Raw genomic sequence first — 25,603 nt, forward strand, 5'->3', positions numbered from 1 at the left:
CTATAAAAATAAATACAGTGTGCACAGTTTTGTAAACGAATCCTAACTACAGCCGAAGGGGAGATGTAAGAATTCAGCTCTGACAGGAAAAATTACAACTGTTTACTTCTGGAGCTTAATACTTTGGGGTTTTCTCCCTTGCATTTTAAAAATTTTAATAAGTGTTTCTTGGAATTTTTGTTCTGAAAAAATATGCAGAATCAATTACCCACTTTTTTCTTTTTACTAACTTCTGCACAAGATTGCTTACCAGCCCAGACCAAACTGCTCCAAATAGGTGGCAAGTTGAAAAGAAAAGTTTCTTTTTCTCAGCTGTTAGTGCATCCCTCAGATCTGGGGGTTGCTTGGCAGCCTTTATCCCAGGGCAGCTCTGCACTGCACTGGGATAAACTGGCTGTTAGGGATTGGGGTTGGAGGACTCTAGAGCAGAACTAATACATCCATCTTTCAATCCTACATATACCCAGGGTTCAGATTTTTCAATTCTTTGGGCATCCCTTTAATTTACCCATAACCAGAATGCTTACCTGGAATGTGACTAGCACAGAATAAGTCCATAATTGGCTTTATCTTTCTTACTTCCCATTTCAGTGCATTTGCATTTGAAGTAAAGGACAGCTGCTCTTGGTAATGAACAGTTGTCCTCATCAGAATCCTAATGAGTTAATTAATGACTACCCTGGAAAACACTCCCTGAGAAATATTAAAGTTGGTCATGTGTATCAATACAGTATTTTATTCTTCCAGGGTGAGGATGATATCCACATTTCACATCTGACTAGAGATATGTCAGCTGCTTTTAATAGATTTTACTTGGATTTATGATGTATTCAGAATCTGCCAACGTTTGAGTTGCACATTATGACAAATTAACATTGCCTAACACTGAGACTATTCAACATGTTGGGACTCTGCAAAGTCATAAGAACATAAATGCCTGTGCTTCCATTGTCCTTCAAAATGTTCTGGTTAACCCCTGGTCAGGATCCATATGACAAAGTCTATTTTCTCCTTCCTGCAGCAGCCATGAGATCGTATCCATATGTGGTGATCATGTGCCAAGAGTTACCTCTACTATACTTAAATAGCAAAATGCCTCATAAACATTCCAGAATAGAATAGAGGATTTCTATAACCACCTCTGCTTATAGACTGATTTTCTAATTTTTTAAAAAAATTGCTGGTATTTTTATTATGGTTTTGTGAAGACATAAGTTACCGTTTTATACCAACACTTTTGTAGGGTATTTTAGGGGCTGACTCTCTGTGAAGGATCACTGTATGTTCTTGTGAGATTTCAGATAGATGTTTTTCTTCCCTCAGCTTGTGATTAGGGTGGCTTGCTTCCCCCCCAACAATTTTTTTTTAACAAACCAAAGTTACAACTTTTTATTTGCAACCACAGCCCAGTGAGTTCGGAAATGACAGAGATCCTCCTACCCTGGCTTCTGGCAGGCAGAGCACAGTCTGTTGTTGCTCTGTGATGGGAAGTGGTGAACCCAGAACGTGTTCTCCTGCAGAGAAGGAGGCCTCTCATCTGGAGAATCCCTGCCTGTCAGCAGTTTGTAGGCAGGGTCTGCTGCATCTTCTTAGTCTCCACATGTCCATGGTAATATTGTGGTGATAAGATGTGATTAGCATGGTAAAAATTCTTTTTCATTTCTTTGTACGTACAAGGCCTGGCTTGTTGTTACACAAACAATGTGAATCAAACACTGCAAATCTGTAAATGCATCCTCTACACCCCTCTGTCAAGAATGTGATGAAAGAGAGAAACTAAGCCCAGCATTGTTCAAGTGATCTTGGATGACCCATACATAGAAAAGCTAAAATAAGGCCAGGCCCAAAGTCTTGAAATCACACAAAATGTCTTCATTATAGTTATTCAGAGACAAAGCTGGAAATTAAGCCAGCATCTTAATTCACCTCTTTTCCATCCTTCCTTTGGGGTTTGCAGAGCACTAGTAGCTCTGAACTGCTCCAGTTTGGGCTGGGGAATGATCAGAAGCCAGCTGAACACTCTGTACATTTAGCAAGAGGAGCTGAAGGTCACCGGAGTTGTAACTCCTTGTGCCTGTCCAGCATCCTGGTATTTACTGTATCTCTGCAGTAAACCCAGCCAAAGCAAGATCATCCCTTGTCTGGGTTTGGGTTCTAACAGATATTTCCCTTCTCCTTACCCAATCCTAAGTATAAATGTGCTTCCTTTGATGTCAGCCACGAATTCTTGCTCTCTCTCAAATAAGCTCGATCCTAGCTATGATTTATAAATTATCACAGCAAAATGCAGCTGGAAATGGAAAACACAAAGTCTCTGTAATCATGTTATATTTTAAGGCTGTGTGATTTGTAATCTAAAACATTCTCAGGGGCTAAGGGAATGTCTGTTGATTGTTTGCTCTTTTAATCACATGTGCACTCCTTTAATCCTAAAGAGAGGAAGGTAATTATGTTTCATTTTCAATTCTTCCTAGCTGTTGTCAGTGCTGGCCATGGACTGCCTGCGAAATTTGTGATCCACTGTAATAGCCCAGGTTGGGGCTCAGACAAATGTGAGGAGCTGCTGGAGAAGACAGTGAAGAACTGCCTGGCTCTGGCTGATGAAAAGAAGCTGAAATCAATCGCATTTCCTTCCATTGGCAGTGGCAGGTAAGGTTGTCAGGCAAACCTGATGCCAAATAGGTCACGTTCTCTAAGTGCCATCTGGTGTTCCAGTCCCTTCCCATGTACAAAACATATTGCTACAATGCTGGCTTTTTTCTTCCTTGTTTGAATCAGTTACCTAAAAGAAGAGTTTCTTCTAGGTTTGTCCAGGCAGTGCTTGGAGCTTGCAGTGTTTTCCTGGGTACTAATTTAGTGTTGGAAGATCTCATAGATCTCCCTGCAAATCTTAGAGCATGCAAATGGGATAAAGATCATAAAATTAACTTTGAAGAGAATGTTAAAAGACTTCTTTCAGACAATCAACTCATTAATATAAATTGGAGATGCAGAAAAGAACATGAAGAAAAGGGGTCACTTTTGCCTGATTTTAGTGCATAATGAAACTTACCTGTCTTAAAACAGCCAGAAGACATGGCTTAGTGTTTGTTTAAGCAGCAAACCTAAAGTGCCTTGATTCTCAGGATTTGCAGAGTCACTTCAAGCTTTCATCCAAAATCCATAAGCTGAATTCCATAGAGTTTACATCATGGGACTATTTCATTAAAAAAAAAAAAAAGACCTTAAAAACCCTTGCCAAGGTCTTGGAAAGCCTCAGTCTAAAGTTCAGGTCCTCTGGCTCTGTACAGTGTGCTCAGTGCCTTTGGAAGTTGGATCATGTTATTAAGAGTCTCAGTCCAGACTGGCTGCACCTTTAGTCTGAAGCTCTTGGGTTTGGGGTGCAGAGGGAGGTTGGGAACACCTGTCCCTCATTGATGGCTCAGTAGAAAGATCAAGGGCCAAATCTAAGCTGAATTACACAGTTGTCTCTTAACCCTGAACAACTGACCCTCTTGAGTTTGCCATGAAAGAAATTGGCTGGTGTACAGCAAGAATATTCTTCCCATTGTGCTGTGTTGCAACACTAGATTAAGTCTGGCATATTCTGTGGGCTAAGGCAGAAAACAGTGTTTGAGGTTTTGGGTGAATGACAAGAAATAAAAGTTTCATTAGGATGCTAAATTTAAGCAACTTGCATCATAGAAATCTCCAGCTAAGGTTAATTTGCATAGGTGTCATTTTTAGGAGACAACTTGAGCAAACTTTGCAGAACAGTAGAGAAATAAAGCAGGGGGTTCATAGTAACTTATTGGATTAGCTGTCAGGGTCACCGGCTGGTCAGTACAAAGAGAAGCTCTGATCACTCTCTGGGAGAAATTCTATTCCTCCATGGAATAATGTGAAGAGTGCAGTGTGTCTGTGGAATTGGTTATGTAAAAGTGGGACCGTGTAAAGTATCTTCCACACAGCCCTGTCTTTTCTGGATAGCTCCCAGCAAAGAACCATTCCCAGCCCTTGTTATGAAGTAGGTGATTGGTACTGGAAGATGATGAAATCTTAAACAATCCTCAGGATTCATTTTCTGTTCTGAAATTTGGTTACTGACAGGCAGGATCTGGGGCAAGTCCTCCACTTGGCCTATACGTGTCATTGTTACTTGAGCCAGTTGAAGTGGTGCTTTTAAAAGATGGAGAGGAATCAAAAGGCCTTGAGTAATATATGAGGTTATGCATTTTTCCTTTTTTTTTCCTCTTAATTAGACATACTCAAGCATAAGTTAATTTTGGAGAGAACATAATATATTCTGACAATACTCTCTACTTGTTTTTATGAAGTCAAAAGCATTAAAAGAAGAAAAAAGTAAAGCTTTAAAAGATAACAAATGCCAAAGACACCACATGTATGCAGCTGTTCTAGTACAGGCATCTGTCAAGCAGACATCACCCAATAAACCCACATAAACAGTTTCATTCTCTTTTATAGTTGAGGAATGGGATTACATGAGGGCAGTTCAAATAAATCACGAGGGGAAATAAAATAGCATACTTGTAGCATTCATTGGGCCAGATGCTCAGCTACAGCCAACTTATGGAAAGCACAACTTGGGTTCTGTTCAGAGGTAGCCTGGAGTTCAGTCTGGTAGGGCCAGCAGGAGAAAAGGGAAAGGAGAGTTAGGGATTGAACATGAACTCATCCTCTGAGAAGGGATTTCATTCTGAGGCTCTGACTTTGATCTGAATTGACACTGGTTTGGCTAAAGTCCCAAACTGCCTTTTCACAAGAATTTAACTCAGACCCATAGATCAATGCATCAGGCTTCTGTTTCTTGCAGCCCACACATGGCCATCAGGCCAGCACCTTTCTGCTGATTTTGCTGCTCTCTCTTGTTTCTTTTGGGAGAGGTGTCCTGAGCAATGGATTGTTATCAGCTTGCCTGGCACTGTGCCTTCCTTTCACCAGGCCACTCTTTCATGTGCCCTGGTGTGACCACACTTGGAAGTTGTGTGACTTCAGAGGCCCCTGAGAACAGTTCAGAAACAGTGTATGTCCCTGGTTTGGTGCTGCCCTGCATGACAGCTCAGGAGCAAAGGAGATCTCTTCACTGTATGCCAGGATGTAGCACTCATAACCTGCAAGTGCCCACGTGTGGAAGCTACTCTGTGTCAAAACTGCTCTCAGTTGATTATCCCTGACCAGTTCATTTGGCTTTGGAGTAGTACAAGCTTTGCTCACAATGTTTTTCCCTTTTTTTTTTTTCCTTCTTCAGTAGAAGTAAAAATCAGGCATTTTCAAAAAAGAAAAAACAGTGTAAGCTATTTCATGCCATCATTTTTGAAATATCACAAACATTATCTTCAAGACAGCACATATAACATCACATTACAGGCAGGACTGACTTAGAATTGCTCTCTGAGAATGTTTTTTGAGAAGGTGATGTGCAGCAAGTGGGCCATGACACAGGCAGTTGCCCTTGACATTTGGTGTGTTGCAGCACAAAATAAGGAGATTACAACAGCATTTTACTGTTGTAAAATGTGTGGTGCTTCAGTGAGCAAGTGCTGAGAAATGTTCACCTGTTATTGCCAGAGGTGGATTTAGCCCAGCTTCCTTGAACTGCCCAGGAAATGCTGAGAAACTCATCCATCTGTGTAATCTGTAAATTATTTGTAGTAGTAATAGTACACACTTTCTAACAGGGGGTATTAACTACCAGGTATCTGTAAGTGCACGCCAAGGAACCAGGTGATGTTCAACAGGCTCTTTTGGGTGCTACTCCTAAGAGAGTGGTCATGTCCCATCACCTTCAGACTGACGTGGAGTGTACGTCACTGAGGCTGGGGGAGGGCTCAGAATTTGGCAGGGTAAAATCCAGGTCTGGGTGAGTAGCAGTACTTCAGGAGTAACACAGGAGCAAAGTTCAGGCCACATTTCAAGCCGTTACCAAGTGTAATTCCAGGAGTTTGCCAGGATCTATAAAATTCAGATCATAAAGTTCAGGTCATAGCTTTGTTCATACCATTCTACTTGTGCTTGACTCGTTTTGAGAATAGATGAGTCTTTCAGACAAGGATTCCTAGATAAAAATGTGAAGAAGTTTGTAAGAAAGGTTGTCAGATTAGGTCCTGTAAAATCCTGTGCTTAGTTACCATTAGTAGTGGTAAGATCATATTGCACTTGGGTCTTTTCATGTTTCATATTTTATATCAAGTTCTCTGTCCCTTTTTACTTTTCTTTACAGTTGCTTTGCTTTCAGGACAGGTTTAATTTTGCATCTCCAATACATTGCTTTCCAGAACACAGCAGCCACTTGTTTTACTTACGTGTTAAATGAGAATTGACACATCAGGTATTGGGAGGTTCAGCCCAACAGTGTGTGTAGATTCTGTATTCATATTTTAGAAATGCTTTTCTTCTGTTTGAGCATTTTATGTCTTAAGTGCCTAAATCAACAGCTTCTAATTCACACTGTAAACGCTGGCTTTGCAGCTTTATTTGCTGTGAGGTGTTGTAGAAAAGCTGGAGCCTTCCCTTGGAGGTTAAACCATCAAAAGTTGGTTCAGCAAGTCTTGATTTTCTTTTTTTTTTCTCTCTCTCCTTCTAGAAATGGCTTCCCAAAGCAAACAGCTGCTCAGCTGATCCTGAAAGCCATCTCCAGCTATTTTGTGTCTACAATGTCCTCTTCAATCAAGACGGTGTACTTCGTGCTCTTTGACAGCGAGAGTATAGGGATATACGTGCAGGAAATGGCCAAACTAGATGCCAACTAAGCCTAGAAAGCTACAGTACCAGCCCCCTCTTCCACCCATCAGCATCCCCAAATCCTTAAATCATTGTGAGGCAGAGCATCCCTTATTTTAAATTTTGCTCATCTAGGGAAATAAAGGTGGGGGCTTTGTTGTTTTGTTTTGGATTTTTTTGTTTGTTTTGTTTTTCCTCTCTAAACTGTTTTATGTTGGCACTGATAGTTGGCATTACTGCTGTTAATGCACTGTTATACCAGGCATTGTCTGAAGTTAGTGTAATCTAGAAGATTTTATAGTTTTATTTTAATGAAGTATGAATTGAAGCAGGAAGCTGTTAGGAGTATGTAGTCTTTTACTTGTGAAAGAAACAGGCCAGCCCTATTTTGTAACTGTGTTGTGGTGCTTTATCAATACATCAAGTGGCGTTCCTTTCATTTTTTAAAAGAACAGATGCTATAAACCTAATTTGTGTTTGTTTATTGTCTTAATGATTCTGGAAGAAAAAAAATACAGAAACCCTGTTGTCCTTAATTATATTTACAATTTTGAAACTGTGTGAATTGATTTAGTAAAATGTTTGAACTGTTGCTCTTGGTGTACTTGGATTGTTTTTTCCTTTAAGCCTTCATTTTTTAAGTTCTCAGAAGTTAGCTCTGAGAGGGATGAGAGCAGATCAGAATCAGTGACCTGGAAGCTTCTTTGGATATGCTGGGCATCTTCCCTGTGCTGGCTGCATGTGAGTGTGCTCAGTGACACTCACAGCTGGGATTTTTCCAGAGTGTTCACCCTTCCCAGTTGTTGCTTCAGATCCTCCTGTTCAGAATCTGCCCTAATTGCCTATTCAGTTTGGGAGGTTGAAGTCTTTTAGATCAAGCAAGGCCTAAGATTTTTTGAACTCTTTCCAGTCATCTAATACTGGCCTGTTTGAAACTACTTTGTATTTTTTCCAAATATTTATGAGCCCTGTTTGTAGTGGTGGCCCTGTCCTTTGCACAGCTGAAATCCATACCACCATAGACTTTATGGAAGCCACTTGGGTTTGTACTTTGAGAAAAAGAAGTTACACTGTTAAAAGCTATTGCATATGGATGCTGCTCTGAGGGAGGCAGCTCTTCCTTTGAAGTTCTTAGCTGATTGCTAGGTAGGAGGCAGACGTTTTCCATCTCTTCTGAAAACTTCATTTGCTGATGAAAGAATATTTCACATCCAGTCTGGATTAGCCCAGGGCAACAAGCAGACCAAATCTGACTTTTCAGTAAGTTCAGGAATACCAAATATTGAAAATGTGTAGCTTGAATTCCTGCGAAAGTTCGGGGTGTTCTTTGTAGAAGTTGAAATACTTGGAGCCTTCAAGTGTAGAGAAGCAATGGCACCAATAACAGAAGGCAAAATTTAAAATATAAAATAAAAGTTATTCTAAATAAATACCCAACGTTAAAAGGAACAAAGAGTAAATTATTTTTGTGCTTCAAATGCATAAAGTGTTTCATCAGAATATGAGCTCAAACTTTAAAAATTTTAATGGCCCAAATACATTTTGTGCATTTCCTAAACAGCAGCTTAAGGACAGTAAATGAAATAAGGTACAGTACTTTGGGCATTTAATTGTGAAGCATCTACTACTGCAGTTGGATCGCTCCTTGGAGTTCAGCTGAACTTGCACTTTCCCCAAGTTTCACTAGATGTCACTAAAAGAATTGAAAAACGTCAAAAAACTCTCATGAGCAGCTAACTTGGACTGAAATGGGCCTTGATTTTTTTCAGTACAAAAGGGGATTTTTAACACAGGAGAGCGCACATCACACTGAGCATACAGATAACAGAATCCTGATCTGATAGCAGTGTAGAATTTATTAAACTGTATAAAATCTCACTAATGTGAGAGTGTTTTAAACTGAAGGTTTTAGTCTCAACTGAAGTGCTTATCCAATTTATTTTCTAGGTGGTTGAAAGTACAGTCTCCAGTGGCATTTAACAGATCTCACACTGCACCAGGCTGGGAGGGCCAACTTTTGTCTTTCAACTAGAAAATCCTAAAGCAAACTGAATTGCAATTCAAATCACATGGACTTGCTTCTTCTGGCCTCACATCTCAGCTCCTTATTTAGCTGTGGGCTTCATAAGAAGCTTGGCTGACTTCATTGGGATCACCTGTGATGTGCCATTTTATTTGCTGGGATTATGGTGCTTTTGTAAGGAAAAAGCAAAACCAGAATCATTTGCAGTGTTGGAGCTGGTCTCATGAGGGGCATTGCCATGTTCTCTCTCCATACAAACACCAGAGCATCCTCTGCTTCCTCCTCCAGCAGCCCAGAGCCATCTGTGTTCACCCACATCTCCCACAGCCCAAGGAGTGCTGCTCCAAGGTCCCAACATCCAGCAGGCTGTCAGGAGACCCAGAGATCCCAGAACAAGCTTGACCTCAGGCAGCCTGAGCAGATTATGGCACCTATTCAAGTACCTAAAAAGTAACATATCAGGTTACATTCATAACAAGGAAAACAAGAGGAGAAATTCCTGCTAGCCTGTGCACTGGGGCCAGGATATTACTTTGGGAATCTCTGTGGCATTTTGCTCGCTGGAGCTAAAGCAAGCTTCACTTGCCAAAAAAAAAAAAAAAATAAAAAAAAAAATCACACTTTGGGAAGACCACACATGGAAAAATGTCAGTGAGGTGCCTTTACAGCTTCTTCTCTTACTGGTAAGTTCATTCTGTCTTTTACCTGAACACAGCAGTTAAAATAAACATTCTGTAGATTTTTCAATACTTTCAAGTTAAAAAAGTAAAATGTTAAAGCATTTTGTGGCCAATAGCATTTTCAATTCACATCAGAAGTCAGGTGGCTGAACAAGGATGACACTGACAGACACATGGCAGAGACTTTGCCTGTCCTGGTCCCTGCTGCATCCTGGAGATCCCACTGCTCCCTATTTGCAGGCAACCAGGCAAAGAGTAGGTGGGACTGCATTGCTTCCACGTGCTTGACTCAGAGGTTACAGGTCTGACACTACACTTTATCATCAGCGTTTAAACTTGCAGCATAGTTGAGAACAAATAATTATTCTAATTGTTTAATGAGTGATGGATTAAAAAATAATAATTTTAGATTAATTACTCAGGCCCTCATAATTATAATATTGGAGAAGCAGTGTGCAGCAGGGTAAACAAAAGCACCAATGGGACAACATCAGGACATCTCCAGAAATTTGTCACGAAAAATGCTTCCATGTACAAGATTTTATCACAATTGGGAAATGCAATTCAAGGGTCCATTGGAAGCAGTATTAACATAATCATAAGGATAATATGGAAATAAAAAAAGATAGGTGCTAATAGCTAGACAGGAGAGTGTAATCCTTCAGCAGCAAGTACTAAAGAAGAGGTACTGAAGTGACTGTAGTTTGTAAAAATTTGAGGAAGACTGGAACTGGAGTCATTAGGTGTGAGCAAAGCATTTTTAGAAATGCTTTTTTTCAGTAAGAATGTGAATCAGGAACCTTCCTGTTAGTATAAAATCCAAAAACCAGAGTAGAATCAGAGTCTTAGGGTGGTTGGGGTCAGAGGGACCTTACAGATCATCTCTTTCCAACTCCCTGCCTTGGGCAGGGACACTTTGCACTAGACCAGGTTGCTGAATCCAACTTGGCCTTAAACATCTCCAGAGAATTCAGAAAAAGCACTCCAAAAGGGAAAACAATAACACACAGACAAGACATCAGAACCATGCTCAGACTGAAACAACCAGAGAGGCAAAAGTTTACAGAAAAATAAGGCTCCAGGTTTCCAGCATTCATTAGCACCAAGTTTTTGTGAGCTCCCTTCCCCTTGATCCCAGCTAAAATTGGGTTTCTAGCCTGAGAAACAGCACTGACAGGAGCTGCAGGTGCTGGTAGTCGAAGATGAGGTCTGTAGCCAGTGCTAACCAGTCACACACTCTGCCCTGTGCTGCTTTTACAGAGGATGGTAATACCTCAAGTTGTAACTGCAACTCAGAAGGAGCAGCATAATTGATAGGCCTGAAGAGTGCAGGTAAGTAGGAGGATTGTATTTATATCCCTGGCATGAAACCCAGAGGGAGCCAGGCTATTGCACACTGGCTAAAGCGCTTGAAAATTGCCACCGATCCCTTTTTGTGTCAAGTTCTTCAGAGATTTAGTTTGCTCCTCTATAGAATCCCACTTAATGCCTCCACAATTCATGTTTAACCATTATCACTAGCAACCTGCTCATAAATGCTTCTTCCTTGTTAGATTCCACAACCAGGAATCAAGGGGAGATGATACTGCTGTTTCCTAATACAAAGGAAGGAGCAACGATGTTTCACAGCACAGCCCATAAAATCCCAACTCTTCCCCACCTTTTCACCAGCCTGGTTAACGGAAGAAATTTGATATTTTTGTACCTTGAAATGACTAACCTTCTTAGGCTTAGGAGAATAAATTAAAGTTGAGTCAAAGTATGCCTCAGCTGCAGCAATGGGCAGATTGATTTGCTTTCCATCTGGGAGATTAAATTCCACTGCCAAAAAAATGGCACCAGCATAATTAGCTGTCAGTCAAGTTGCAAAGAGACAGACTATGTGGGATAATTGAAAGCCCTGCAGCTTCTCATTACATACTACAGTAGCCCTATTTGCAAATTTCCACCTTGAGGAGGTTCTCCCAACGTGGTCAGGATTGTACTCCTTCCTCCTGGCACATTCTTGTGAAGTGAAACAGGAGTGTTGTGCAGGGATGGATTAATTTTAAGTAACTCGCTTAACTTAAGTTGGTTATAATATATTTGTCAACAGCCCCTGACAGCTCCACTAGACTTTAATTGCAAACAAATCCAAACAGCTAGAAGGAAATGGTATATCTTCCACTCTGGGTACGCCCAGGAGACACCTTTACAGGATAAAAATCACCTCCCTCCTTTTACCTTTCTTTTTTCGTCGTGCACTGTTCCTCCCTCAGGAATCCGCCTGTTCAACAAATTGTAATTCATAATGAACCCATCAGTATGCAATATTACAAATGTGTACCTTTCATAAAATAATGAACTCTCTTTTTTCTCCCCTGTTTCTTGAGGCTCGAGCATGCTTCTGCAATTGCCGAGTATACAGGAAAGTTTAGAATCATAGAGGACAATCACAGAATGGTTTGTGTTGGAAGGGACCTGGAAGATCACCTGGTTGCAACCCCTGCCATGTGCAGGCACATCTTTCACTACACCAGGTTGTTCATCCAGCCTGGCCCTGAGAAACAAGTAGCTCTGATGATCAGTCCAAGCCTTACTGAAGGGTGTCTAGTAATCTTGGTGATGAAGCAGGAGGCAAAAAGGGCTCTAAGAGTAAAATATGTTACAGCTGTCATCCTAAAACTATAGGGAATATGTAACCAGATTTTCCTCTGACTATAATGGGAGTCAGCACTGCCTGCACTCTCCTTTTAGGGTGAGATGTAATTTCTGTCCCTCTTCTCCAATAAACTAAGGAGAATTGGGTCCGCCACACTCGCCAAGCTCCCAGTTTTAAACAGGGCGCAGCTCCCAGCAGCTCCTGATGGGTGCCCGGGCCACCCTTCCCTCCCCAGGGGAGGAGGCAGCCGTGCCCCGCCTCACAGCTGGGCGTTACCTGAGCACATCTACAATAATGTGAATTATAGCAACGTCCCGAGGTGGGAGGGATGGGGGAGGTTTCGGGGGCTTCATCTGCTTTTGGCGGCTTCCAAGTTCTGCAACCCAGAAAAGTTTCTGGTTCCCACAGAAGAGGGAGCCAGTGTCACACCTCCCACATGGCTGTCAGCCCTCCGAGCTAATAAAGCCCGGACTAATACACTAATAACTCTTCTTAAAGCAGAGCTTTCATTATAAATGTAATTTATGTTCACCTTTAAGAGCACCACAAACCTGAGCCCTCTCACAGGCACAGATTTGCCTCTTGCCTCCCTGCAGCACTTCCTCAACACTGGGAGGAATGAGCCTTCCTCACTGGTGTGAACTGGGAGCCAAACTGGGAACAGAGCAGGTGGTTCATAAAACGAGTAAAGCCAAAGTAATGAGTTTGCTGCTGTGATGTGGGAGAAGACTGGGCTGGCACAACAGAGCAAGACAGAAACTGCAGAAAACAGTGTGAAACTATTCCTGATTATTCAGGCTCCATCAGAAATATAAACACGCCAATCTACTCCTATGTCTAGAGGGAGCAAGTCAGGATTTAGCACACAGACAGGTCTCACACTGGCTTATCCTCATGTATGCTAGGAATGGGAAAATTGCCCCTCTTGTCTGTGCACAATGCCCCTTTATGATTTATTAGACGGTCCTCTTTTTTTGCCTCAATTACTCACTTCAAAAGAGGGTGGAAATGGGACATTCCTAGCCCTAATACTAAATGCATGTAGTCAATAAAAAAGAAAAAACACTGAAAAATGTTTAAAGGGAGGGTGCTTAAGTTATTGCAGCCCTTGGGAGCATTAATGTATGTGCCAACAAGTTACTGTATGTGGCTTTAACATGCTTATTTATTCTGCTGTGCAATAAAACTCCCTCTTAAATAGTGCCAAAACCTGTTTGCCATGGCAACCCCTCATCACACATGTGTTCCAGTAGTACTTACAAGCACCTTCTTAAAGAGAAATACACAGCAGGATGAATGTCTTGTGACCTTCAGGGCATTTTACAAAGTTTTAAGCACCCAAGTAAATATTGCTTTGGACTGAAATATTTATTCCAGGTATTTTTTTTTCTTTTTGAGCAACGTTAAGAAGTAAAGCAAAGCTTGTTCCTTGCTCACTTCTCTCCAAGTGGAGCTCTAATGACTTGGACAAAGCACAGAGCCTGGATTTTACCTGGCAGGGCTCAGGTGTTGCCAGTTGGCTGGGGAAGCATGGTAGGGATCAGCTGATCTGTAGTTTCAAGTGCACTGCAGCTGTTGCTGGTGTAATTAGTCATCCTTTGTATAGTCACAGGAAAATAGATGTGTTCCCTCCTCCCATCCACACAAATGTTTGCTCAGTGTAGCCACTGGCCTGGAATCCAAGCAGGCACATGTCCCTAATAAAGCCACTAACACTGGTGTTACACTTCCAGCCCTGCAAGTACCCAGGAGGGGGTCAATCCTGCTTTCTTTTACCACTGGTTGATTTACTGCTGTGCCTTAACACAACTGGCAAGACCAGCTCATTTCCCACATCACTGGGTGATATATCCATGGACCCTGCAGGACAGTGCAGGGAGCAGCTCTGGGTTATTCTGCTGAGCCATCCTCCCCAGCAGGGCAGGGAGCAGCTGTGGGCTGTCCTGCTGAGCCATCCTCCCCAGCAGGGCACAGAGCAGCTCTGGGTTATTCTGCTGAGCCATCATCCCCAGCAGGGCAGGGAGCAGCTCTGGGCTGTCCTGCTGAGCCATCCTCCAGAGCAGGGCAGGGAGCAGCTCTGGGCTGTCCTGCTGAGCCATCCTCCCCAGCAGGGCAGGGAACAGCTCTGGGCTGTCCTGCTGAGCCATCCTCCCCAGCAGGGCAGGGAGCAGCTCTGGGCTGTCCTGCTGAGCCATCCTCCCCAGCAGGGCAGGGAGCAGCTCTGGGCTGTCCTGCTGAGCCATCCTCCCCAGCAGGGCAGGGAGCAGCTCTGGGCTGTCCTGCTGAGCCATCCTCCCCAGCAGGACCCTGCCCTGCTCCCTGCCCAGCCAGCACCTCTCAGCTGGAGGCAGCACTGAACACTGGAGGTTCCTCAGCCTTCCCAGGCACAAATTCCCAGTGGCTCACTGACTGATAGTGTCCTTTTTAAAATCATCATTGGCTGTTTGCCCTGTTGTGCACAAGCAGCACCAGTGGAAGGAGAAGGCCAGGCAGGTTCTGCCCAGAGAGTGGGGCTGCCCCCAGGAAAGCTTCATTGCCAGGAGTTACCCTCTCTGCCCCTCCCTCCTCACCTGCTTCTCTGTGTGGGGTTCCCACTCCTTTCCTTCCCTTTTCATTCCTAAGAACATTATTTAATGTTTCCCAATCCCATCACAGGACTGTACAGGATGATGTAGCACCTTTATTCCCCAGGTGTGGAGAGGGCAGGGCTGGCTCACTGAGCATCAGAAATGGCTGGTGGGGCCTCCAGAGAAGCCACTCCCCAACAGCTGCAGGGCCCCTGCATAACAGCACGTCCTGGAAAGGCCCCACAGCCCCCAAGAAGGATTCCCAGTGCCCTCCACCCTGGAGGTGGTACTGCCCAGATGTGAGTTAATGCCTGGGGCATCCCTGAGGGCATGTTCACTTCACTGAATTCTGCCAGTAAGATTGTTAGGGGGGGAAATAAGAGATATTTCAGTCCTCTGGCATCTTACAGAACCACAGAATATTGTAAGTTTGAAAAAAAAAGGTAAGATTATCAAGTCCAACCATTAACCTAACACTGCCAAGCCCACCACTAAATATCATGAATTTTTGCACAATAAAGTTCAGTTTAAAGAAAGAAATCCATGAATATTATCAGCCTCTCCTGGGCCATGCACTTTCCTCAGAGCTGACAAACCTTGCCCACTCCACTGCCCACCTACATTCCCTGTGCCAGGCCCTGCTGCAGACTGTGGAGGGAAAGGGCTGGTCCCAGTAAGGCACAGGAACATTACCAGATATGACTCTACAGACATTCCTTCTTGTAGCCAGCTCCAGGGAAATGCTCCTTCCAGCACCCAGGAAAGAAATCCTAGAAAGCACCAGAAAATAGTTGTTTTAAAAATAAATAGATGTATATAAAGCAAGAAAAGAAAACAGTGTATTCTTAATGCTCCATTATTAACGGTGCTCAGGAAGGGATTTTCTGCTTTACTGGAGCATGTAACAGGCTTAAATAAGAATCCCTACCAGAATATAATTTTGTAATTATGCAGATAAAATTTTGTTCTTGTAATGACAACATGAACACTCACAAGCTGCATTACTTACACATTTCTGTAAATAGCAGGGATGTCTCTCAGGTTGCACTTGCATGAAGACCACAAGCGTGTCACCCCGACAAACCACAAATCATTTAAGACTCCAGGCATTTAATAGTGTTGCCCTGTTGGTTTTAGTGAGGCTTTCAGCTCCTGGCAGGATTCCTGAAGCAGTTGTGCCAGGCAGAAAGCTGATTTCCCAGCCCTGTTATTAATTAACCATTTCAGCACCAACTCAGGTGCATCCTTTAATGCTCAGTGAAGCCTGTACAGAGCCAGCCATCCTGAGGGCTGTTTTGAAATGCCTCAGTTTTACTCTTTACCTCCCAAAACAACAATACCACCTAGAAAGAAATAAATCATAGAATGGTTTGGATTGGAAAGGACCTTAAAGATATCCCAATTCCACAGCCTGCCATGGGCAGGGACCCCTTCCAGCAGACCAGGCTGCTCCAATCCCTGTTCAACCTGGCCTTGAATGCTTCCAGGGATGGGGCAGCCACAGCTTCTCTGGGCAGCCTGTGCCAGGGCCTCACCACCCTCTTGCTGAAGAAATACCCTCTTTTTTTCTTCTTTATTTTCTCAGTGACTAACACAGAATATAAACACAGCACTTGCATGCCTGCAGCTGTGACAGGACATAACTCAAAAATTCCTAATGTACAGAAATGAAGTCTAACAGCTCTGTACAGTAAGTGATTCCTTCTGGTAAACTGTGACCCACTTCTGTGCTATCACAGCAAATATATGTTTTACTGCTCTGGCAGTGGGATCGATCCCTTCCACAGTAAGTGTTTAAACAGACACATGCTTTGCTGGAGAACTGGTTTTGGATCAACTCCATGAGAATTCAAATTTGTGCTGAAATGTCTAATTATGAACACTTCTGTCATGTCTTACAGCTACCTAAATCCCAACTGGAAAATATCTTTATTTTATACTGGTGTCATCAGTTTAGACAAACATATAAAGTTCCATTTATTGAGCTACAATTTTGCAGTGCATTTTCAAAATTCAGAAAATATGTTAATGTGTGATTCCTCCAAAAGGCAGGCACAGAAAACACACACTGATCTACTTGTGCATGTGTTTATAATTATTTTTGTACATTACTGTGTCCAAATAGCTGTTAGAAAAAATTCCAGGCTAGTGTGGATATGTTTAGTTTTACCCCAGTGTCCATAAATGCGTAAGAAATCTCTGCTGCCTAGAGACTTCTGAAAGCCTCGTTGTAGCTGGAATCAAATATCAGGAATGATACCTATTACTGCATCCCCCTTGCCTGTCCCGTTATAACTTGGAGGCATTGCAATATTTTCTGTCATTACATAGTGCTGGAGGCATGAAAATTCTCCAGGCTGATTAGCATCCTAGAATTTCTCACACAAGCACCTAATCCATTGGAAAGGACTGTTGGGTCTCAGCTGATCACTCATTTGTCTCATTGAAACACTATGAGTTCGTTTTTAAGAGCTTTTTTATAGACTCGTATAAAGGAGAAAGTGAACTTTTTAACATGTTTGCACTTCACTAAGTCAATACACATAAAAAGAAGTACAACTGGGGTTCCTGCATGGATATACAGGCCAGAAGTGCTAAGCTGGTAAAGAGATACAGCTACTAGCTAGGCAAGAGATTAACTTTATTTATTTCCTTTTCTTCAATTGCTAACTTCTTCCTAGAGATGCAAGGGACATCCAGGAATGTGACAGCAGGATGAGTCAGATCCCAGACTCCCCAGACAGATGTTTTACCCAGTACATTTATATGTGATTTTTTTTCCCTTAAATCATTTTCTTGGAGTCGTCTGTGTTACTCTGTGAGTTGTTTTGCTGTTGCTTTCCTGTCCTTTGAATGCCAGATCCAAAAGCAGAGCAGGATTCCCAGAGCACTGTCATTCCTGTCTCTACAGAACCTTGCAAACAGCTCAACACACAATCTCTGTCCCAACAAGCTTTCCTGGGAGCACTTTGCCCAGTTACCTGACGGGAGGGTCACGGAGCAGCAGTGAGGATTAAGGGTCTCTTTCTCCTACATGAAGAACTGGTGCACTTGTCCATCCTGCTGCCTAAATATCTAGTTTATAATAGTTTATAAAGCATGGTGGGGTGTTTCACCATCCCAGTTTACTGAGAGATCCCTGCTGTTGTCCAGGTTGTCCCCACACCGATACAAGGTCTGAGTCATACAAGAGAGAACAAAATCAACTTCTCTGCAATGGTAGTGTTGGAGGCACTTTCCCCCCCTCTCTGATGCCTGTGAGATGCCAAGAGAAAGACTTAGAGGAAGCAAGACAAAGAATCTCAGCAGCTGCAAGATGCAGCAAACAAAACAGACATGTTTTTTAAATAGAAACCATCAGTACCAATACAGTTGTCTACTGTGCTTTGCCCAAGTGAATTTTTATTAAGCTCTGTAAAAGTTTCCAAATCTGAAACTTTAAAAACTTTTTTTTTCTGTTTAAAATGAAATTTAAAGTGGCAAGTTTTATTAAAAACTAATGTCAAAGCAAGAGCATAGCCAAGAGAATCACTGAGATGAATAATGTTATCAATTATCATTTAAACTCCAAGAGTCATCCAAAACCTGTCAGAAGGAAGACAATCAGGATCTCCCACCAGATGGCTGAAGCAGCACCAGCCAGCCTTTCCCATGGACAATTGCCTCCTTCATAGCCTAAATTCCAAAACGTTCACATCTCTGACAAAGTTTAAAGAAAAACGTTTGGTCCAAAATTAATTACATTGGTGAAGCATCATTGATTGCTCAGTTTGCAAGAACTTGAGTGGCATTCAGGAAAGTACCAGAAGAAAGTATGAAAAAAGGAAAAAAGAAACTAAGCAAACAAATTCAGAAATTCCAGTTATATTCAGAAAAGAAGAACCCTCACATCAGCAACACAATCAAAGTGAAAGCTGCAAGTTGTCTTGACTGGTGTTTTAGTTTAAGATTTTCCAGGCTGGGGGTGGGGTTTTTTTGTTTCTTGAAAAGTACATCCATTACTCCAAGCCCTCTGAAGGGTTGTGAAAGTCACAAAATTCCCAGCCACAGCCCAGCATTATCCTTTCCTAAAAATATTGTTCTAGGCTGTTATTTGACCAAAAAGTTGAGAACATTTAAACCAGATTGAACCACAGGTTAGAGACAATGCTTATTAGAAACAGCCTCAAATTTATATATATATATATATATATTTGTATGCTGTGATCTTGATGTTATATAACAATAATTCTTCTTGGAAGATAACCTTCCTGGAAGAAAGAACAGAAATTTGTGCTGCCCTCTCCTTTCTGACACTCCATTGAGAAATACCCTGGCAATTCATGGTTTATTACCATGAAATGAAAGTTTAAGGGAAGAGATCTGTCAGGGCAAGCAGACCTGTAGCTGCTGGATCAAGATAAATACATACAACAGAGGAAAAAGTGTTCATGGCTGAGTCTAAAACCTGAGGGAACCCAGCTCCATGGGTTTAGTACAAGTAACTTATTGTAACAGCCATAACTGCATCAAGGGCATCACTGCTGCTTAACCTGACCCAGGGAATCAGGGAATACGTGGATAAATCTGGAGCTCCATGATGTCAGCATTTCCATTTGTAAAACAGGGATGTAAAGCAAGGGGGACCCACCAGACCCACGGCTGTGCTCTGCCAACAGCAGACAAGGTTTCCGCTCCCAGGCTGGTTTGCTCTGGGGGATTAGGGATGAGCAGGGCTGGGCCCCAGGAGCTGCATGACAGACATAGTGAGAGCAACCCTAACACAGCCCCAGAGCCCCCAGAGCATGTTCAAACACACCAACATCAGCTGTCAGATGCAAAAGGGGGCTGAGAGCACTGGCATGCAGAGTATTTTCTCCAAGTCTACACCAAGCTGCAGTCTTGAAGGGAAATCTTGATTTATGTCTCTATAGTCCATAATCAACCTCATGACCCAGGAATTAAGGGGATCTTGATATAATTGCAAGCTTCTAATATAACTAGGGAATTAGTTTTTCATTCCCACCCTCCAACAAAAAAAAAGTTTTTTACTCTTCTGCTTCTACATGATCCCAAACCCTTCCCAACAACAGGATCATTAATTTTTGATGCCCAAAGGATGTGAAGAACAAAAGGACATCAAGGTCTTTGTGTGCATGAATTTAGGACAGCAAGCCATATGCAAGCAGTGTTTGAGTTTTCTACTGTTCCCCTGACTCCCAACGTTCTCTCAAAGACCTGGTGGAGCTCATGTTATGATGGGCAATTTGACAACAATCTGAAATATGTCCTATCCAAAATACAGTCTGACACAAGTGGTCTAGGCAGCAAGTACAATGTTTGCCCATATGCTATGATTCTATGAACATGTGGAGTAGTATAAAACGCGATTTTGAAATGCTTTGGAGTTTAACTTCATTACCTCACTCAGTGCCTCGTTAACTAGGTCTAATTTTATTCAGCCAACAGTCCTAATTGAGCAGAGCTCTCTTCCAAGGGACAGTGGGAACAGCATCACTGCCCCATCACATTTATTCAAGGCACAGCATTCCTGGAGTGCTTCTCATTCCACAGGCTTTGTTTCAGAAAGCCCAGGCAGTATGATTTTACCCAGCTCTGGTGAGTGTTTCATCATACTTCTCACAACAGGACTGTGGGAGATCCTTCCAAGTTTCAAAGCAAGATCACCGTGACTGCTCCCATCTCACAAAAAGGTGGGAAGAGAAAGACATCCCAGAGATTTTGGGGCAAATTACTCCGGCCTTTCAGAATTGGGACTGTTGATTGAAATGTCTCTATTTTTTATGAGCTCTAAGAGGTAATTTTTTCAAGCAGCTCCTTACTTTCTTACTCCTTTATTAAGACAATGTATTTCCTTTTAATTAAGAAGCCAGTGGTCTTCTGAGAGATAAACAAAAGGGAGGGAGACCCCCAGCCAAGTGAACAGGATCCACTCTCTGATATGCAGTTTGTGCATGGTTAATGGATGTTGGGCATTAATATTTCTTACCCTTTTGTCTGTGTTCTCTGTAATAGAAACCCCTGTCTAGACTGAGTGGCTACTACAAGTAATCCCAGTAATATCCAATAAAATCACTCTGAAATGTGATAGCTATAGTTATCAAGGAGCACCAGGATTAACTTGATTGATTGAACAATGGACTTCTGGTTTTTAACATGATCTATATGTGTCCCAAAAAAAAATTCAAAAATATACATAAGGTTGTAAAACCTTCAATGCTGGGCAACTTATCATAGTCTGTAAGTGTACTGACACACCCTGAAAGGAGAGGGATTAGCGCTGCACCAAAATTAAAGGGAAAATGGCAATGGTCATAAAGAAATACTTTCACTTAACCAACTTCTGCAAGGACAGGACACATCACCCTCTCACTGACTGACAGCAAACAAAAACATAAATACTCAATCTTTGCTTGAAAGTCCTCTGCTGAATATGCTGCAAAAGTCTTCATTTGTGATCCAGGTCAAACCATGAGAACCACCTGCATTTCCTAGAGTGGCCTCTGAAGTGCCTCAATAAATACATCTTTCATTCAGCAAGGAGAATTAGGCTCTTCCAAGAGGTGTGAGAGCACATGGAATACATTTGATGAATTTACATAAGCAGCAGAATATCTAAGCCCAGGTGTGGAGCATCATCCACTTGTATGAGCCCACAATGGGTTTCCTGCTGACCTAGGTCTGCAGCTGTGCATCCCATACCTTTGCTTTGAGCTTGGTTGCTTTATGGTGGGTATGTCTGATCTTTCTGGAGACTGAATCACATCAGTGGATAATTAATCAGTCAGAGGTACCTTGAGCCAGAACTCCTGCACTCATTTCCAGCTCTGCTCAAAGTCCTCTTTTTGAATTTGTTCAAAACCTTGAGTTCTTTGCATGGGCTGTTACAAGTCTGGAAATGAAAAAAAAAAAGTTTCTGCTTAGTACAAAAGAGAGAACATTCAATAACTAAAAATGCATGCTTAAGTTAGAGATTAATTAGTCTCAAACTAGAAAAGTATCAACCTTTAGGAAAGTTGCTAAATAAATAGTTTAATCTAAGGAATCCCCACCCAAAGAATGGTATTTTATTTCCAGAGGTCCTAATCAGTTCCCAGGAAATTGAAAGGAAACTATCATGAGTTTGCAGCAGTGCACAGCTGTAGAAAGGTAGCAGTATTGACACCAGGAATTTTGGTGAGGCACAATCTCTTAGGAATGGGTTCTGAATAACCTGGCAGCAGGAGGGAGGTTTTTGCTCCTCTGTGGTATACCAAAAAACAAGTCTGCAAAGGAACAGAAAGCTACTAACCTTAACAAATTCTTCTGATGGTCAGGTTATTTCTGCACCAGATGTGCAATGACACAAGACATCCAGGCACTGTCTCACACTGCAGCAAAAGGCAAGCTTCCTTCCCCTGTACCTCTGCCTTCCCTTTTATAATGCACCTGTGGATCACATTTCCCTTGCTTCCTGCATTAAAATGGCAGAACAAGGGGGTCAGGTTTGTTTGAAAAAACAATTAAAGGAGCTCTCCCTATACTGCCAGTTGTTAAGTAGCTCAGCCTTACTCACCTGGGACTGGTCTGCTGCAGCAGGGCTGCTTGTTCCCTTTGTTCCTGCAAGTAATCCAATTTGAGCAGGGAAGGAAAGGGAATTCCAACCAAAAGTCGTTCATTCACTAAGAATTTTTGTTTTTCTGGTGGAAACATTCTTACTGCTGCAAGCTGGGGCTGTATACCCACTGCCCAACTTTGCTCAAATTCCAACCAAATCTAACATTTAAAATAAGCAAGAGGTGAGAGCTTTCAATCACTTCCCATCCACAGGCACTGTGGAGCTCTGACAGTTTCCTAGAGAAGGATATGGTCCATGTCAAGCAAAACATGGTTAAAGAGCTCCCTTTGCTGACCTGACATTGAACCTTTCCCTGAGCTGTTCCCAGTGCAGGAAAATATTTATTTTATTACAGCCCTGCAGAACTCATCCCAGTCCAGGCCCTCAGATTAAGACCAAATGTGCTGAGCTTGCATTAGGTGAAGTTATGATATCTGTATTTGGGATTTTATCTTTTTTGTGGGTGCTGGTGGTGCTGAAAGGGCACAAAATAAAAGAATTGCAATAATGACAGTGCTCATGGCAGCATGTGGGTTCTGTTGGGGACTTCATAAAGGGGATAGCCCTGTCCTGTGTCAAATGTTGTTTTCAAAGCCTTATGTAACACAAGTCTCCCTGAATCCTAAGAAATTCCTTTTACAAGGAAATTCACTGGCTCTCCTGGCTGGCTGAGCAACATCAACCCTTCGAGCTCAGCTGACATCAGCTCCCTGCACACCACAGACACCTCCAGAGCCAGCTCAGCAGCACCAGCAGGGAGATGGAGCAGGGAGCCTCTGCCCAGCCAAAAGGGAAAGGTGTCCAGGTGGGGAGAGGTCACAGGGCACACGTGTCTCCAGGCATAACCCAAATCTGATCCTGGGAATGCTGCAGCCTGAGAGAAGAGAGAATCTGACCTGCACTGAGATCCAGCTCAGGGGGGGACATGCAGGCACCAATGAACCACGCTCATTTATTTTTGATTTTCATTAACAGCTATTTCAAATAGCAGTGAGAGAACTGAAATCTCGTGGGGTTAGACATTGATGAAACCATTAAGGAGTTTTCTCACCAAAATTTCTAAGTAATCCATGTTCTCATAATAACAGAAAAATCCCTCTTTAAAATATAGTTGCAAATATCCTGTTTCTTTTTATTGCTGAGTTGATATATCAGACCTGGGATATGAGATATATGATATTTCCATTACAACCATAATGTCTCCTTGGGACCTATATGGTGTCACTGTGTATTACCAGACTTCAAGAGTGATCCTGAATACAAGGATTTTATTTACTAAAATATCACATATACCAGTTCCTGATCCTTCCATTGTAATATGAAGAAAATTAAAACTAATGAGAAATAAATGCTAATTCAAATATTTTAAAGACCAAGTATAAATTTCCACCTTTACAAAACATGGTAGGGAAAAAGAGAGGAGGGGAAAAGTGTGAAATCATAAGTTCTTTTATCTGATCACAAGAGAAATGCCAAATTAATAGCATGAGGGTTTATTGGTGTCTCTGGGCTTGTTTCTGAGACTGTGTGAAAGGAGCTTTTATAAAGGAGGCTTTATTCAAAGACCCCCCCAATTCTCACACAATTTTCCAAAAGTGTAACAATAGATCACTAGTACAGAAGCAGAGATCTGCCACAGTATTATCTGTGCATCTATTTGAAAGCAGCTAGAGAGGCGAGGAAGGGTGGTGAGGTGCAGATGTTATCAATTAGCCAAAGAAGTTAACAAAACAACTTCAAACCCAGCAGTTGTTCCAGCTGAGGAGGCTGAGGTTTGAAGTGGGTATTGAGCTGTTGCTGTGTGCTCACTGCTTTTGTATGTGCTGATAGGAAACCAGCCAGACCACAGCTGTGAAATCCCAGCTTTGGGAACCAGATCCTCACTTTCAAATCCAAGGGGCAGCAGGCAAGGCTTGTATTGCAAAGGATGCACAGTCCTAAGGTGAAAATCACAGCTGAAACACAGCAGGCCTTGTAAAATGGTTATTGATGAACAAAGTGAGAGAGAGACAAAAGTAAACCCCATTCTGTCATAGCAAAAGCATCAGTGACATGAAGGTTATGAAAATTGCTATTAAAAATAATTCCTTCAAATCATGACAAATGTGTGGATAAGGATGACCAAGTCCAGAAATAAAGGGAAATGTGCTTGTTCTACACCCTGAAATGCCACTAGGTGAGGTGCAACTGCACAAAGTTGTTTGTGCAGATATTTGCAAACAGTGCTTCATCCCTGGGACGTGCTGAACGCTCGGCACCATCTACTGATCACCTGCTAGAACACCCAAACTCTGGCAGAAGGAAAATCAGGCATTTGTATTTCCTACTGACAAAAAATAACAGCTACCCAGAGCACAGGAGAGCCAAAGAACCTTCCTTCCCCGGGGCAGAGCTCCCAGCCTGTGTCTGTCTGTGGTTATTTAGTGCAGCTTTGGCCATCCCAGCAGGCCCACGTGGTGCTGAAATCCAGCCTGGGGATGCTCCCAGGCGCACTGAAGTGACTGCACTGGCAGCAACCAAGGGCACTGCAGGTTCAGAGCAGCCTGAGGACACTGCAGGATAGAAGGGCAGTGTCTGAAGCCTGTGGGAACAGGCAGTGGTGCTTTCTGTGGAGCCTCCATGGCCTGGGCAGAGGCTGCTCATCAGCTCTGCAGGTTTCATCCAGACTGTGTTTCTGACCCACTTCTGCAAAAGTCAAAGCAGAGTTTAACAAACAAGTAAGCTCAAGATAAATACAGGTTGCCTGCAAAACAATGTCTTGATTGTGACAGGCCTCCTGGGGTTGTCCTTGGCCCAAAATGTTGGGTGGGAGACAAACACGTGGTGGTGTTCAGCCAACAAGGCTCTGTGGTGACCAGACCCCAACTCAGAACTAACCAGGGAGAGAGAACCAGGGTTGCATGGTTGGAAGAAACAGGAGGCCAGAGCAAACCAGGGCAGCTGAGTAATTGATCTTACAACAGTTAATTAAAAAATCAGTGTGATTCAGAAGAGTGCAGCCAGAGGTTTATAAGGCAGTGTGCTGTGGAGGGCGTGTGCTGGCATGGTTTAAAAGAAATAAAAAGAAATACAACGTTCTCTAACCCTGAAGTGACAAGAGAGAAACAATAAAAAGCTGCTGTACCTGCAGTTTGTCAGTGAGCTCTACAAATGGGAGTGCAAGGCTTTGTTTCACTGCCTTGGAGCACAGAGCCATCCCTTTGTTTCCACGAGTCCTGCATGACATGGCACTAGCCCAGAGCTGCAGCCACCCCTGGGCTCTTGCTGGGGTTGCATCTGCCTTGTCAAAGGCTGCCTGCACTGAGTTAACTGGCAGCAGACAAGCAATTTGAATGAGGTCTGAGTCACACAGCCGTGGCATCTGGTGCACAAGTC

General features: G+C 42.7%; 1 protein-coding gene and 2 long non-coding RNA genes across 7 annotated transcripts in view; 1 reads left to right on the forward strand and 2 right to left on the reverse strand.

Moving 5' to 3' along the window:
• LOC135280405 (core histone macro-H2A.1) overlaps positions 1–7,312 on the forward strand; it is a 42,864-nt gene extending 35,552 nt beyond the window's left edge. For all 4 annotated transcript variants that reach the window (XM_064388269.1, XM_064388265.1, XM_064388267.1 and 1 more), the window contains exons 8-9: positions 2,475–2,649; positions 6,584–7,312. In XM_064388269.1, the coding sequence (XP_064244339.1) occupies positions 2,475–2,649; positions 6,584–6,749 (341 nt within the window). In that variant the 3' untranslated portion in view covers positions 6,750–7,312. The remainder of the gene's footprint in view (positions 1–2,474; positions 2,650–6,583) is intronic.
• On the reverse strand, positions 6,874–15,796 carry LOC135280406 (uncharacterized). The gene is made up of 3 exons (XR_010347348.1): positions 15,641–15,796; positions 15,325–15,401; positions 6,874–9,186 (listed from the first exon to the last, which is right to left on the reverse strand). It is a non-coding gene; the product is annotated as an uncharacterized LOC135280406 (long non-coding RNA).
• A 3,775-nt stretch (positions 15,797–19,571) lies between these two features.
• Positions 19,572–25,367, reverse strand: LOC135280233 (uncharacterized). Of its 2 annotated transcripts, XR_010347252.1 has the most exons (4): positions 24,965–24,979; positions 22,187–22,230; positions 21,923–22,084; positions 19,572–21,523 (listed from the first exon to the last, which is right to left on the reverse strand). It is a non-coding gene; the product is annotated as an uncharacterized LOC135280233 (long non-coding RNA). The 2 variants fall into 2 exon arrangements; XR_010347253.1 differs by lacking the exons at positions 22,187–22,230; positions 24,965–24,979 and adding an exon at positions 25,353–25,367.
• Positions 25,368–25,603: the final 236 nt, after the last annotated feature.

Source organism: Passer domesticus, chromosome 13 (assembly GCF_036417665.1).
Source record: "Passer domesticus isolate bPasDom1 chromosome 13, bPasDom1.hap1, whole genome shotgun sequence".
NCBI lineage: Eukaryota > Metazoa > Chordata > Aves > Passeriformes > Passeridae > Passer > Passer domesticus.